We start from the raw sequence: 16,235 nt of genomic DNA on the forward strand, positions 1-16,235 counted from the left end.
GTGAGGAGGGAAGGGCTATACTGTCATGAGGTCTGGAACTTGACAAGGAATTAGACTTCAGAAAGCGGACGTAATTAGTTTGATACTTAACTTTAATCCATTAATTATGAACGTCGCTCTTGACGGTTCACGATTCACAATATTATCTGTTCAGGACACATTCGTAGTAACTGATAATGGCGCCTTGCTAGGTCGTAGCAAATGACGTAGCCGAAGGCTATGCTAAACTGTCGTCTCTGCAAATAAGAGCGTATGTAGACAGTGAACCATCGCTAGCAAAGTCGGCTGTACAACTGGGGCGAGTGCTAGGGAGTCTCTCTGGACTGGACCTGCCGTGTGGCGGCGCTCGGTCTGCAATCACTGACAGTGGCGACACGCGGGTCCGACGTATACTAACGGACCGCGGCCGATTTAAAGGCTACCACCCAGCAAGCGTGGTGTCTGGCTGTGACACCACATTCCTCCCCCGCAAATCGGTGGACGGTTGCGGTATAAGGCCTCCGCCCGCCGTGGGGAGGACCCCATGTTGACGTATGCGACGAGGTGGGGAGCCTAACAACAGGCAAGGCTGTGCCACCCGCACCCTGCCATTCGGTCCGAGGGGAGCTAGGAAACACCTGAAAACCTGCTCCAGGGTGGACGCCAACATGCTGTGTATGTGCTCGTAGAGAGACAGGAGGGGCCGAAGTTTCGACCTCCATTGGGCCGGGGTACCCGACGGGCGGGGACTACACATGGTCCGGAGCGAGCGAGAGTTCCATGTCGGAGGACAGCCGGTCACGGGAAGCGAGCGGCGGCGCGTGACCCAGGGAGGCGCCCGGCTGTTGCAGCGACGCGTCCACTGCGGGCGGCGCCGGCGGGAGAACAGGCGGCGGCGGCGGCGGCGCGTCGCCATGGGGCAAAATGGAAGGCAGCGTCGGTAACACCTGGACCTGAGGCGAGCCAGTAGATGGGTCCCCAGGGCGCTGACCGCACGGCACCGTCGCTGAAAGCAGAGGGCGAGCGGCAGATCCCGTGCGACGACAGAGGCGCAGCTGGTTGAGATGGCGGCGCACCTCACCAGAGGCCCCCAACGCCAGATACATAGCGCGTCCGAGGCAGCGAATAATGCGCCCTTCGAGCCAACGCCGCGAACCTCGATAGTGGCGATAGTAGACAACGTCGCCTGGAGCAAAAGCAGGTGTCTGCCGCTGCACAGGAACCTGATGTGGCGGATGTAGCAAAGACATCAAGGTTCGATGATGACGACCGTGGAGCAACTCAGCCGGCGAGCGACCATCTCGGGGCTGAGGGCGATACGAGGACAAAAAGAGCAATACCGCGTCCTCCCGAGAATGCGACTCTTTTAACTTCAACATCTGTGACTTGAAAGTCCTGACCAATCGTTCAGCGGCACTGTGGCGAAAACGGCGCGGACGTCAGATGTTGAATACCATTGGCCTTGCAGAATGACTGAAATTCTGCGGACATGAATTGTGGGCCATTGTCGGAAACAATAGTCTGGGGAAGACCTTCAATGCAAAAGATAGCGGACAACGCTTGGATGGTGGCAGATGATGTCGTGGAAGACATCCGGACAACAAAAGGAAAATTACTGAAGGAATCTATCACAACCAACCATCGAGCATTCCAGAATGGACCAGCAAAACGATGTGTAAGCGTTGCCAAGGGAAAGTGGCTGTTGGCCATGCAAAGAATTTCCGCGGTGGTGCTGATTGTTGTTCGGCACACACCATGCAAGAAGAGCACGTATTCGTAATCGCGGCATCGATTCCGAATCAAGTACAGTGCTGACGAGCAAGTTGTTTCGTTCTCACTATACCCCAATGTCCTTGGTGGAGAAGCTGTAAGACAGTGGACTGTAACGAACATGGAACCACGACCCTGGACTGATCATTATCAGAACGCAACAGCAAAACACCACGTCGAACAAAAAGTCTCTCCTTGTGAGCAAAAAATCGGCGAACCAACGAGTCCCCGATCCGCGACTTTGACAAGGGCCATTGCGTAGCAACAAAACGCAGAACGGTAGGAAGGACAGGGTCGTCAGTAGTCGCTGTAGCTACACGACGAAAATCAATCGGAAACGATTCGACCACATCATCGGTTTCCGAATCAATGAACATGCAAGCAAGTTCGGAGGAATCGAATGCCCTGTCCTCAGCAACAGGAAAACGGGACAACGCATCGGCGTTTCCGTGCTTAGCAGTGGACCGATACAAGATATCGTAGCGGTACTGGGAGAGGAAAATAGACCAGCGAATGAATTTCTGCGTTGTACGTGGAGGTACAGGCTTGTTCGGATGAAAAAGCGATGTCAAAGGTTTGTGGTCGGTGATGATGGTAAAGTGACGACCATACAAGAAATCATGAAACTTTGTAACACCAAATACGAGAGCCAATGCTTCTTTCTCGATCTGTGAATAATTTCTTTGCGCAGACGAGAGCAATTTGGATGCAAAGGCAATAGGGCGATCGTGCGAGCCATCTTTGTGCGACAGCACAGCACCGATCCCGAAATCCGATGCATCGACCATCAACAAAAGGGGCTTCCGGGGATCGAATGGCGTAAGGCAAGTATTGGAAAGCAACGCCGATTTCAACTGGCGAAAGGCGCGTTCGCATTCCGTCGTCCAGACGAACGGAACACCTTTACAGCATAAGTGATGAAGCGGAACTGAAATGGAAGAGGGATGCGGCACATATCTGTGATAATAGTTGATTTTTCCCAGCACACTCTGTAGTTGCTTCAAAGTCTGCGGCGAAGGCAAGTCTTGTATGGCACGGAGGTGCGTGGGACTGGGATGTATGCCTTGGGCATTGAATACATGGCCCAGGTATCGCAAGTCACGAGCAAAAAAACACACATTTGTCCCTCCGTAATCGAAGACCATTATGTCGCAAGACCTGAAATAATGTTCTGAGATTGGCTAAATGTTCTTCTTCCGTCTTCCCGGAGATCACAATATCGTCCAGATAGTTTGCTGCAGTAGGGACCGACGCACAAACAGTTTGTAGATATTGCTGAGACAATGCAGGGGCAGATGCACACCCGAATGGCAGTCATTTGAATTGATACAAACCAAGATGCGTGTTAACCACCATAACGCGCTGGGATTCTTCATCCACCAGTATTTGCAAGTACGCATCTGCTAGGTCTAACTTCGAAAATTATGTGCCTTGGCAGAGTTTGTCAAAAAGATTTTCCGGGTGGGGTAAAGAAAAAGTTGTTATCCCAAGTTGTGGATTCACTGTTGCCTTGAAGTCCACACAAAGTCTCAATTTTCCCGAAGGTTTTGGCAAAATTAGTAAGGTTGATGCCCAGAGAGAAGCCTACACACGTTCAATTACACCTCTCGATTCGAAATCGTGTAATGTTTTCGCCACCTCATCACACAATGCATGAGGAACATTGCGTGCTCTGAAAAATTTCGGTTGCGTGTTTACTTTCAGTTCCAAATGTGTTTTATAGTCCTTAGCGCAACCGAGGTCCGGTGCAAAAATGTCTGCAAATTCTTCACGTAGACGAGAAACACTGTCTGAAGGCAGTCTGGTTCACTGATAGGACCTGATTTACTATAGACCAGTTAAACAACTGAAATAATTCGAAACCAAACAAGTTCACTGCAGAAGAAGAATGAAGGACGTAAAATGACACAAGTTTTGTTTGTCCTTTGTATGTTGCAAGAAGGCTGCACTGTCCTAACACTGGGATCTCTTGACCTGAATAGCTAGTTAACTTAACATTTGCGGCACACAACGGAGGTGTGCCCAGCAGTTTGTAAGTGTCTTGATTGATCAGTGAAACTGCAGCTCCGTTATCGAGTTGGAATGGTATCACTTTGCCGTTAATGTCCAAGTCTACAAAAAGTTCATTGTCCTGCTGACGACAAGAGCGACTGTCTCACACAACGTGAACTGACACTGGTACAAAATCACTTGCGACTTGACGGGAGTTCCGGCAATGTCGACGCACACTATTTGTGGGACGAACACAGTCACCGTTAGAGAGAGTGGCACTGGGCGGAGTGGAATGAACGACATGAATTTCCATGTGCGAAGTGTCGCGAGCCTGAGTATCCTTGGTTCGATTCCGATTCCGGCATGAAGCAAAGGGCCTGTAGTGGTTTTGAGTTTCCGATCTGAGCCTTTTCTGGCAAATACTCTGAACATGTCATTTTTTATTACAGTAAAAGCAAATAGCTTGGCGTGACGGGCAGTTCTCACGCGAATGTCTTGTAGCGCACCGCGGGCATGATTTGAGCACTGCATTTGCTTGCCGGCGCGGCACATGTGGCTGAGAGCCTGGCGGTAGCGGCGCGACCGGGCGCGAGGGCTGTTTAGTGCTCCGTGCAGCTCGCCCGGCGGGCCGGTTAACCTGACACACAGGTGGCGAAGTTTCAAATGATTCCTGAGCAAAGTCAAGTGTGCCCTGCCAATCCAATATGTTCATCACTTGTTGAAGGGAGGGATTGACTAGTTTCAAAATCTGTTCCCTTATATGAACATCAGAAACGTTCTGTGCAATTGCATCACGTACCATAATATCTGAATATGGGAGTGCACATTGACACTCAAAAGCACAATCCGTAGTAAGGCCTTGCAAGGTTGCAACCCACTCGTGATTAGTCTGACCTGCCGTACGTTTTGTACGAAAGAAGGTATACCGTTTCGTAACTACATTGACTGATTGCTTGAAATATGCATCTAATGCAGACAAAATTTCTTCGTAGGGCAGAGTTGCTACGTCGCGTTGGGGAAATAATTTGACTATCACACAGTAGGTTTGCACACCGACGGACGACAAAAGAAAAGGCTGCCACTCGTTACCTTGAATTCTGTAGGCGGCGAGATGGAATCCAAATTGGCATGACCACTCCTTCCAGCTTTCCAGGGCAGCATCAGAAGGTCGAAAAGTTTGTGCAACAGCGTGTTGTGGCTGCGTTAGTGGTGGAGCGGCGGCTGCCGCATCGTTTTGCATTGCCCGTTGACCCTGGACGAGCTGTCCAAGGGCATCCAGTAAGGCCTGCGTCTGCTGATTCTGTAAGCGATAAAATTCTGACAGTACATCTGGAGATTGTGGCGAAGCCATTACACAACAAAATCAGAGCAGTATCAACGATATATGTCAGTATAGTTAAGAACACCGTTTTTACAACTCGTCACCAATGTTGTGTTGGCAGAAGAGCCAACACCTTGTTACTAGTGGAGGCCGAAATGCACGCATTTTAGCTCACGCAGGCTGGCGTGAGGAGGGAAGGACTATACTGTCATGAGGTCTGGAACATGACAAGGAATTAGAATTCAGAAAGCGGACATAATTACGTTGATACTTAACTTTAATCCATTAATGATGTACATCGCTCTTGATGCTACATGGTTCACAATATTATCTGTTCAGAATACATTCATAGTAACTGAATATGGCGCCTTGCTAGGTCGTAGCAAATGACGTAGCTGAAGGCTATGCTAAGCTGTCGTCTCTGCAAATGAGAGCGTATGTAGACAGTGAACCAGCGCTAGCAAAGTCGGCTGTACAACTGGGGCGAGTGCTAGAGAGTCTCTAGACTAGACCTGCCGTGTGGCGGCGCTCGGTCTGCAATCACTGATAGTGGCGGCACGCGGGTCTGGCGTATACTAACGGACCGCGGCCGATTTAAAGGCTACCACCTAGCAAGTGTGGGTCTGGTGGTGACACCACGGTTATACAGTTGAAGTTTTTGTTTATATGTTTGTTCTGTCCCGACCTTGATATTAGTTAATAAATCTCTTTGTGATTCCATAGGTCCTTGAATAAAACGTTATCGGTTTCCAAGCCGCGTCAATTCTAATAAAATCCTTGAACGTTTTACTGAGAACAAGCGCCATATAAAATAAAGGGAGCTTGACAAGTTGGCCATAGCGGAGCATTGCCTAGAAAATGGACATAAAATACAGTTCGAAAATACAAAAGGGTTGGCTCGTGCATCTACATATTGGGACTCCGTTATAAAGGAACCGACAGAGATTCGTTTAAACAACAACAATGTCAACTGAGACCTGGGGTACACACACAGCAGGGCATGGGGCCGGGGTTGGACGTCGAAAGAAATCAAAGACAGATGCGTGACGCGGGAGTGGCAGTTTCAAACGTGGCGCCTGCCCCTGGCGCCGCGTGACGTCACCGGTGCTGCCACGGGCAATAGCTCCGCTAGTTGCCCGGGTCGACTTAATGCGCGCGCGTGCCACATTGGATCGATCTGATTGGCTGCTGATGATGTCTTTGTGGTGTCACCGCCAGACACCACACTTGCTAGATGGTAGCCTGTAATTCGGCCGCGGTCCGTGAACTATACGTCGGACCCGCGTGTCGCCACTATCAGTGATTGCAGACCGAGCGCCGCCACACGGCAGGTCTAGTCTAGAGACTCTCTAGCACTCGCCCCAGTTGTACAGCCGACTTTGCTAGCGATGGTTCACTGCCTACTTACGTTCTCATTTGGCGAGACTATAGTTTAGCATAGCCTTCAGCTACGTCATTTGCTATGACCTAGCAAGGTGCCATTATCAGTTACTATTGATATTGTGAATCATGTACCGGCAAGACCGACGTTCATCATTAATGGATTAAAGTTAAGTATTCCATCAGCTACGTCCGTTTTTCTAAAGTCTAAATCCCTTGTCCTGTTCCAGACCTCACGCCAGCCTGCGTGAGCTAAAATGCGTGCCCTTCGGCCTCCTCTAGTAACACGGTGTTGGCTCTTCTGCCAACCACAACAGTCATCATGCCTGTATAAGCGGGAAACTGTAGCAGCCCCAGCAGTCAGTGAACTCCTGACGACGATGGCGGAGATGGTCATCGAAAGCTAGAGGATTTTATTCGAATTGACGGGGCTGGAAAAACGAGAAAGTTTTATTCATGTATGCCGTCGCGAAAGACTCCGAGGACACCGTAGGTCCTTGTTATCAATTTTTCAATGACACCCATTCTCATTCCCTACGACGTCGTTTATTTTGTTGTGGGTTAGAAGGAATTTAATTTTATGTGAAGTTAGCCAACTCAGGGCTGATCCACAATGGGGCCAATAGTCAAATTTCCTTGCCCTATTGATAGACGTGGCACCTATTGGGTGTGGTGGTTACTTCTATTTAGTCGTTTGGCAGATGGAGAACTGCCGCCACCATAGGCTAACTTGCAAGCCGATCTTATTTTCAAGACACATTATTGAGAAGAATTAGAGAACCCAGCATTTGAAGTGGACTGCTGAAGGATTCTACTGCTGCCAATATTCATCGCGCGTACGGACCACAGAGCTAATAGACGAGAAATTAGGGCACGAGGCACACACAATCTTTCTTTCCCTCGCTCTATTTGTGAGTGGAACAGGAAAGGAAATGACGTGACAGGTAGCGGTACGGGGTACCATCCGTACAGTGGCCTGCGGGCTATCTATATACATCAAAAATATTTTGCATCACCAAGGTTCCCAGAACTCCTGAGACATTGACTGTGGGTATTGTATCACAGACACGGTCTCTGTGACTGTTCAGAGACGTCACTAAACCCAACCAAATGTGTAAACAACAATGCATGGGCACCGCCTATTTGACGGAGGCGGTCTGACAGCCGGTCAGTTCGAGTCATTCCACCAGGGAGGAGGTACACGGCTCGTGTTGTCCGTAGTTCAACCATGCCTAGATAGTCAATACTGCGGTTCGATCGCGTCCACATTGTTACTTTGTGCCAGGAAGGGCTCTCAACCAGGGAAGTGTCCAGGCGTGTTGGTGTGAACCAAAGCGATGTCGTTCAGCCATGGAGGACATACAGAGAGACAGGAACTGTCGATGACATGCCTCGCTCCGTCCGCCCAGGGGCTACTACTGCAGTAGATGACCGCTACCTACGGATTATGGCTCGGAGGAACCCTGACAGCAACGCCACCATGTTGAATAATGCTTTTCGCGCAGCCACAGGACGTCGTGTTACAACTCAAACTGTGAGCAATAGGCTGCATGATGCGGAACTTCAGTCCCGACGTCCAAGGCAAGGTCAATCTTTACAATCACGACGCCGTGCAGCGCGGTATACATGGGTCCAACAACATGCCGAATGGACCGCTCAGGATTGGCATCACTTTCTCTTCACCGTTGAGTGTCGCATATGCCTTCAACCACACAATCGTCGGAGACGTGTTTTGGGGCAACCAGGTCAGGCTCAACGCCTTAGACACTCTGTCCAGCGAGTGCAGCAAGGTGAAGGTTCCCTGCTTTTTTTGGGTGGCATTATGTGGGGCCGACGTACGCCTCTGGGGGTCATGAAAGGCGCCGTAACGGCTGTACGATACGTGAATGCCATCTTCCGACCAGCAGTGTAACCATTTCGGCAGCATATTGGCGAGGCATTCGTCTTCATGGACGACAATTCGCGCCCCCTTCAATGCACATCTTGTGAATGGGTTCCTTCAGTATGACGACATCGCTCGACTGGAGTGACCAGCATGTTCTCCAGACATGTACCATATCGAAAATGCCTGGGATAGATTGAAAAGGGCTGTATATGGACGACATGACCACCCAACCACTCTGAGGGATGTACGCCGAATCGCCATTGAGGAGTGGGACAATCTGGACCAACACTACCTTGATGAATTTGTGTATAGTACGCCACGACGAATACAGGCATGCATCAATGCAAGAGGACGTGCTACTGGGTATTAGAGGTACCGGTGTGCACAGCAGTCTGGACGACCACCTCTGAAGCTCCCGCTGTATGGTGGTCCAACATGCATTGTGTGGTTTTCATGAGCAATAGAAAGGGCGAAAATGATGTTTATGTTGATCTCTATTCCAATTTTCTCTACAGGTTGAGGAAGTCTCCGAACCGAGGCGATGCAAAACATTTTTGGTGTGTGTATATAGATTTAGATGTGGACATTACAAAGTGAGGGACATGTTCTTAAAATTGTACATAATCCCTACGGACGGGAGTGCATGCTTAGGAAAGGTCACCAGTGTTGGCCACAAAGCTGGTAAGGATCCCTTCACCAGCACGATTGACAACTGTCGGAACGCCGTTGGTGCATGTGGACGTCCTGCAATGCATCTCTGTAACGCATCCCACATGCGGTCAGTGGGGTTTAAGTCGAGGGAATGGGGCAACCAGTCCATTCCCGAACATCCTCTCGTTCTAAGAGCTCGTCCACTTGTGGAGTTCGATGTGGTCGCGCATTACCGTCCCTAAAAATGAAGTCAGGGCCGAATGCACACCCTGAAAAGATGCGCATGGGAAAGAAATACAGTATCCCAACTACACTGTGATAGGTGAGTGTACCGTGATCAAAGATTTGAAGCTCAGAACGCCCGTGCAACATTACGTCCCCGCACACCATGACATCTGGATCACCAAAACGATCGTATTCGACAGTGCACCGTGGTGTATTACATGTTCTCATCTCTCGCCATATAATGATACGTCCAATATTGCAGCTGATTGGTGCGAGGCGCGCATACCCCTGAGTTGTCAGCACTGGATGGCAAGCAGGAAATATTTCCCTCTCATGCCGCCACATCCCGCATCTGCCGTGCTACTTTCCCCTCTGCGCCCCACACAGGCCTGAGGTAATCCTTTAATTTTTCGTGCGTTACTTGCAACACAGAGAGCAATAGAGGGCACCAATTCTGGTTTCTTCAGTGTAGCAAATCGATGTTACGAAATAACAATAAATTTATTAATTTTTGATAATTTCTAAGTTTTGTAACTTCGTAGCTTTATATGTACACACACACACACACACACACACACACACACACACATATATATATATATATATATATATATGTGTGTGTGTGTGTGTGTGTGTGTGTGTGTGTGTGTGTGTGTGTGTACATATAGGGTGAGTCACCTAACGTTACCGCTGGATATATTTCGTAAACCACATCAAATACTGACGAATCGATTCCACAGACCGAACGTGAGGAGAGGGGCTAGTGTAATTGGTTAATACAAACCATAAAAAAATGCACGTAAGTATGTTTTTTAACACAAACCTACGTTTTTTTAAATGGAACCCCGTTAATTTTGTTAGCACATTTGAACATATAAACAAATACGTAATCAGTGCCGTTTGTTGCATTGTAAAATGTTAATTACATCCGGAGATATTGTAACCTGAAGTTGACGCTTGAGTACCACTCCTCCGCTGTTCGATCGTGTGTATCGGAGAGCACCGAATTACGTAGGGATCCAAAGGGAACGGTGATGGACCTTAGGTACAGGATAGACTGGAACAGCACATTACGTCCACATGCTAACACCTTTTTATTGGTCTTTTTCACTGACGCACATGTACATTACCATGAGGGGTGAGGTACACGTACACACGTGGTTTCCGTTTTCAATTACGAGGTGGAATAGAGTGTGTCCCGACATGTCAGGCCAATAGATGTTCAATGTGGTGGCCATCATTTACTGCACACAATTGCAATCTCTGGCGTAATGAATGTCGTACACGCCGCAGTACATCTGGTGTAATGTCGCCGCAGGCTGCCACAATACGTTGTTTCATATCCTCTGGGGTTGTAGGCACATCACGGTACACTTTCTCCTTTAACGTACCCCACAGAAAGAAGTCCAAAGGTGTAAGATCAGGAGAACGTGCTGGCCAATTTATGCGTCCTCCACGTCCTATGAAACGCCCGTCGAACGTGTACCTCACCCCTCATGGTAATGTACATGTGCGTCAGTGAAAAAGACTAATAAAAAGGTGTTAGCATGTGGACGTAATGTGCTGTTCCAGTCTCTCCTGTACCTAAGGTCCATCACCGTTCCCTTTGGATCCCTACGTAATTCGGTGCTCTCCGATACACACGATCGAACAGCGGAGGAGTGGTACTCAAGCGTCAACTTCAGGTTACAATATCTCCGGATGTAATTAACATTTTACAATGCAACAAACGGCACTGATTACGTATTTGTTTATATGTACAAATGTGCTAACAAAACTAACGGGGTTCCATTTAAAAAAACGTAGGTTTGTGTTAAAAAACATACTTACGTGCATTTTTTTATGGTTTGTATTAACCAATTACACTAGCCCCTCTCCTCACGTTCGGTCTGTGGAATCGATTCGTCAGTATTTGATGTGGTTTACGAAATATATCCAGCGGTAATGTTAGGTGACTCACCCTATATATATATATATATATATATATATATATATATATATATATATATATATATATATGGTCGTCCATTAATAGTGAGCGGGCCACGAAATAAGCATCAAACGAAAAAACTACAAAGAACGAAACTTGTCTAGCTTGAAGGGGGAAACCAGATGGCGCTATGGTTGGCCCGCTATATGGAGCTGCCATAGGTCAAACGGATATCAACTGCGTTCTTTTAAATAGGAACCACTATCTTTATTACATATTCGTGTAGTACGTAAGGAAATATGAATGTTTTAGTTTGGCCACTTTTTTCGCTTTGTTATAGATGGCGCTGTAATAGTCACAAACGTATAAGTACGTGGTATCACGTAACATTCCGCCAGTGCGGACGGTATTTGCTTCGTGATACATTATCCGTGTTAAAATGGACCGTTTACCAATTGTGGAAAAGGTCGATATCGTGTTGATGTATGGCTATTGTGATCAAAATGCCGAACGGGCGTGTGCTATATATGCTGCTCGGTATCCTGGACGGCATCATCCAAGTGTCCGGACCGTTCGCCGGATAGTTACGTTATTTTAGGAAACAGGAAGTGTTCAGCCACATGTGAAACGTCAACCACAACGTACAACAAATGATGATGCCCAAGTTGGTGTTTTAGCTGCTGTCGCGGCTAATCCGCACATCAGTAGCAGACAAATGGCGCGAGAATCGGGAATCTCAAAAACATCGGTCCTGAGAATGCTACATCAACATCGATTGCACCTGTACCACATTTCTATGCACCAGGAATTGCATGGTGGCGACTTTGAACGTCGTGTACAGTTCTGCCACTGGGCACAAGAGAAATTACAGGACGATGACAGATTTTTTGCTCGCGTTCTATTTAGCGATGAAGCGTCGTTCACCAACAGCGGTAACGTAAACCGGCATAATATGCACTATTGGGCAACGGAAAATCCACAGTTGGCTGCGACAAGTGGAACATCAGCGACCTTGGCGGGTTAAAGTATGGTGCGGCATTATGGGAGGAAGGATAATTGGCCCCCATTTTATCGATGGCAATCTAAATGGTGCAATGTATGATGATTTCCTACATAATGTTCTACCGATGTTGCTACAAGATGTTTCACTGCATGACAGAATGGCGGTGTACTCCCAACATGATGGATGTCCGGCACATAGCTCGCGTGCGGTTGAAGCGGTATTGAATAGCATATTTCATGACAGGTGGATTGGTCGTCGAAGCACCATACCATGACCCGCACGTTCACCGGATCTGACGTCCCCGGATTTCTCTCTGTGGGAAAAGTTGAAGGATATTTGCTATCGTGCTCGACCGACAGTGCCTGACAACATGCGTCAGCGCATTGTCCATGCATGTGCGAACATTACGGAAGGTGAACTACTCGCTGTTGAGAGGAATGTTGTTACACGTATTGCCAAATGCATTGAGGTTGACGGATATCATTTTGAGCATTTATTGCATTAATGTCGTATTTACAGGTAATCACACTGTAACAGCATGCGTTCTCAGAAATGATAAGTTCACAAAGGTACATGTATCACATTGGAACAACCGAAATAAAATGTTCAAACGTACCTACGTTCTGTATTTTAATTTAAAAAACCTACCTGTTACCAACTCTTCGTCTAAAATTGTGAGCCATGTGTTTGTGACTATTACAGCGCCATCTGTCACAAAGCGAAGTAAGTGGTGCAACTAAAACATTCATATTTCTTTACGTACCACACGAATGTGTAATAAAAAATTGTGGTTCCTATTTTAAAAAAAACGCAGTTGATATCCGTTTGACCTATGGCAGCGCCATCTAGCGGGCAAACCATAGCGCCATCTGGTTTCCCCCTTCAAGCTAGACAAGTTTCGTTCTTTGTAGGTTTTTCGTTTGCGCTTATTTCGTGAGATATTTGGCCCAACTAAGGACCGCGTTACATATTCTATTTCATGTTCACTTTTTTCTCTCTCTTCTCTCGGGCTGCTCTCCTGCCTGCTGCCAATTTTGCCAGATGTTCAGCTGTTAGTTTCCTGTTGGTCTTCGGTTTTGGAGCCTCATGAAAAACCTCGAACTTAGTTATTGCCTTTCTGTACTTGTCCCTATTCATTGCCTCCATTTCTGTAAGTCCAAGTTCACCGAGGTCTTTCTTTATTCCTTGCAACCAAGAGTTGGGTGTTTTCCTCTGTTGAATTATATTGAAGATTTTCTTCGTTAATCTGCCATCATCCATTCTCACCAGATGATCAGAGAACATCAGCCTTCTCTTTCTCATTTCCGTTGTGACTGGTGTAATAAATTGGTAGATCTTTTCACTGCTCATCTTTACCCATTTTTCATCATTTTTTGTGTCCACCAGGGATCTTCCTTAGAGTTACTCTTTCCTTCTTCTCGAGCTCATCTATTAGACCTTTGTTCTTGAGAGAGAGTGTTTCTGCTGCATATTGAAATTCTGTTCTCGTCACTGTATTGTAGTGTAATAACTTTGCATTTGGTGATAGGCTTTTTTTTTGTTGTACAGATTCTGTGTAAAAATGTGTGCCCTCCTAAGTTTAGCTAATCGAAGTTTGATAGCTTCTTTTTCTATGCCAGTATCCATTATTATTTCTCCCAAATATTTAAAGTGTATGACCCTTTCGATACATGCAATAATAGTGTGCAATTCTTTGATTTCCTAATATTTGTTAGACACGAATTTAGTTTTTTCTTGTGGTATCTGTAAATCAAATTTAGCTGCATGCTTTGCTAAGGTTTCTGTTTGTTTAATTGCATCTGCTATATTTGCGGATAGGAGAGAAATATCACCTGCAAAAGCTAGTGCATCTATCGTAAGGCCTGTAACTGATCCTCCAGAAGAAATTCCCTTTACTGTTCGGTGTTCCTATATTATATTTCTTCTTTAATTCTTCAATTTGAGTTTTTCAGGTTCTTTCATTAAAACAAGAGCAGAAAGTGCAGGCTCCCCAGAATCCGAAATGCCTGCTTGCGACTTGAGGTCGACAGATTTTACTCCCTGGGGTAATTTGTTTTCTTTTCCACTCATAATCCATAAAATTTGTAAGGTTGGAGTGCTGGAGCTTTCCGAAGATTGCTCGAGATACAACTAGATTGTTAGTCCAGAGGGCTTGTGTTTGGTCCGCGAGAGCTATTTTATTTCGCTCAAGTACTCTGGCAAGCCAGTGTGGACCCCCTGACCCCCCCCCCCCCCCCCACCCTATCCGCCACCAGGGGATGCGCCACGTCGGAGTAGCACCTCTCCGCCTGTTACGACATGTGTGTGTGTGTGTGTGTGTGTGTATGTATAATTTTCAGTCATAATTTAAATCGCCTCGTGTGATGAACAGCATATGAGGAACAGTGATTCAAAATTGGGGCGCTAGTACTGAAAGGTTGAGAAACGCATCATTACGTAATTATTTGTGTTCAGATGGAAGTTATGGTGACGGAATGTTAATTTAAGCGGGGAGCCAAACGAGTACCCATTTTCATGAATGCACGGCTCAGTGCGCCTTCTGGCCTAGTTATGACTCGTCTGCAATGTCTGGCTGATAGTTTCCACGTAAACATGCAAACCGCTTCTGTAATACAAGGCCACAAAGTCCTGTTTATACACTTCTTTTTCAAAGTCTGTGTCGTCTTTCTTCCGCAACTAATAAATGGTTTCCATTTTTCATTTCAGAAAACCCCAAAAGTCTGAGAAAAATGAAACGTCCAGTTTGAAGAAAACTTCGTCGTCACAAACGGATGTACTGGTAAGTATTACTTACACACCTTCAAATGTTTTACTTGTTGTACATTTCCATTTGGAAGGCGCGAAGTAGTCCAAGAATAGCGCCTATGGTAGAATGTTAGACAATAGTTTTCATTACTTGTCTTGATTCTGAGAATGATAGTAATCCTGATAATCAGTGTCAGTTGATAACAGTAGTCTCCAGAACACTGTAATATCCTTATTTGGTAATGTTGGTTGGAATACACTCTAAGAAATTCTGAAGCTGGCAAGGATAAAATACAGCAGCGAAATGTTATTTGCAATTTGTACAGAAACGAAACAGCAGGAATAAGAGTCGAAGAACGTGAAAGGGAAGGGACTGAGCGAGGGTTGTTGCCTATCCGTGATGTTATTCAACCTATAAATTTATCCAGCTATGGAGGAAACCAAGGAGCAATTTCCCGAGCGGAAAAGTAATAACTTCGAGATTTAATGACACTGTAATTCTGTCAGAGACAGAAAGGGACTTGGGAGAGCAGCTGAACGGAATACGTATTGTTTTGAAAAGCGGTTAAAGATGACACTCAACAGACGTAAAATAAGTATAATGAAAAGTAGTGAAATTATGTCAGGTGAATTAGATTAAGAAATGAGACACTAAATGTAATAGATGAGTTTTGCAACAAAATAACTGAAGGTAACCGATGTAGAGAGAGTATAAAATACCGACTGAGAATAACGACAATAGTATTTCTGAAAAAAGAGAAATTTGTTAACATGGAATATAAATTTGAGTGTTACGAAATCTTTTCTGAAGGTCTCTACATGAAGTGCAGCCTTCTACAGAAGTGAAACATTGACTAAAACAGTTCCGGCAGGAAAGGAACTGAAGCTTCTGAAATGTGGTTGTATTGCAGAATGGTGAAAGTTAAATGGGGATATCGAATAGGTAATGAGGTACTGAACAGAATTGGGGAGACAAGAAATTCGTGGCACAACTTGACAGAAAGAAGGGATCGATTGATAGGACATGTTTTGAGACGTCAGCGGATCACCAGTTTAGTGGTGAAGAGAAATGTGGGCGGCAAAAATCGTAAGACCAAGAGACGAATACAGTAAGCAGATTCAGAAGGTTGTAGGCTTATTCGGAGATGAAGAGGCTTGCACGGGATGGAGTTGTATGCAGAGCTGCGTCACACCTGTCTTCGGACTGGGGATCACAACAACATCATCGTAATCCAGTTAACATATCATGTCTGTTTACATTGCTTACGATACTTGAGACACGTTACTGCGCTGATGTAGACTTTATAGTGACCTGAACCAAGTTACTATCAACTGAAACCAGTCATCTGGGCTA

General features: G+C 46.3%; 1 protein-coding gene across 1 annotated transcript in view; it reads left to right on the forward strand.

The window, feature by feature from the left end:
* The window catches only part of LOC126210023 (serine/arginine repetitive matrix protein 1-like), a 264,901-nt gene that overhangs the window by 62,577 nt on the left and 186,089 nt on the right, over positions 1-16,235 (forward strand). Inside the window, exon 3 of the mRNA XM_049939127.1 lies at positions 14,843-14,915. Coding sequence (XP_049795084.1) covers positions 14,843-14,915 — 73 coding nt within the window. The remainder of the gene's footprint in view (positions 1-14,842; positions 14,916-16,235) is intronic.

Source organism: Schistocerca nitens, chromosome 10 (genome assembly GCF_023898315.1).
Source record: "Schistocerca nitens isolate TAMUIC-IGC-003100 chromosome 10, iqSchNite1.1, whole genome shotgun sequence".
Lineage (NCBI taxonomy): Eukaryota > Metazoa > Arthropoda > Insecta > Orthoptera > Acrididae > Schistocerca > Schistocerca nitens.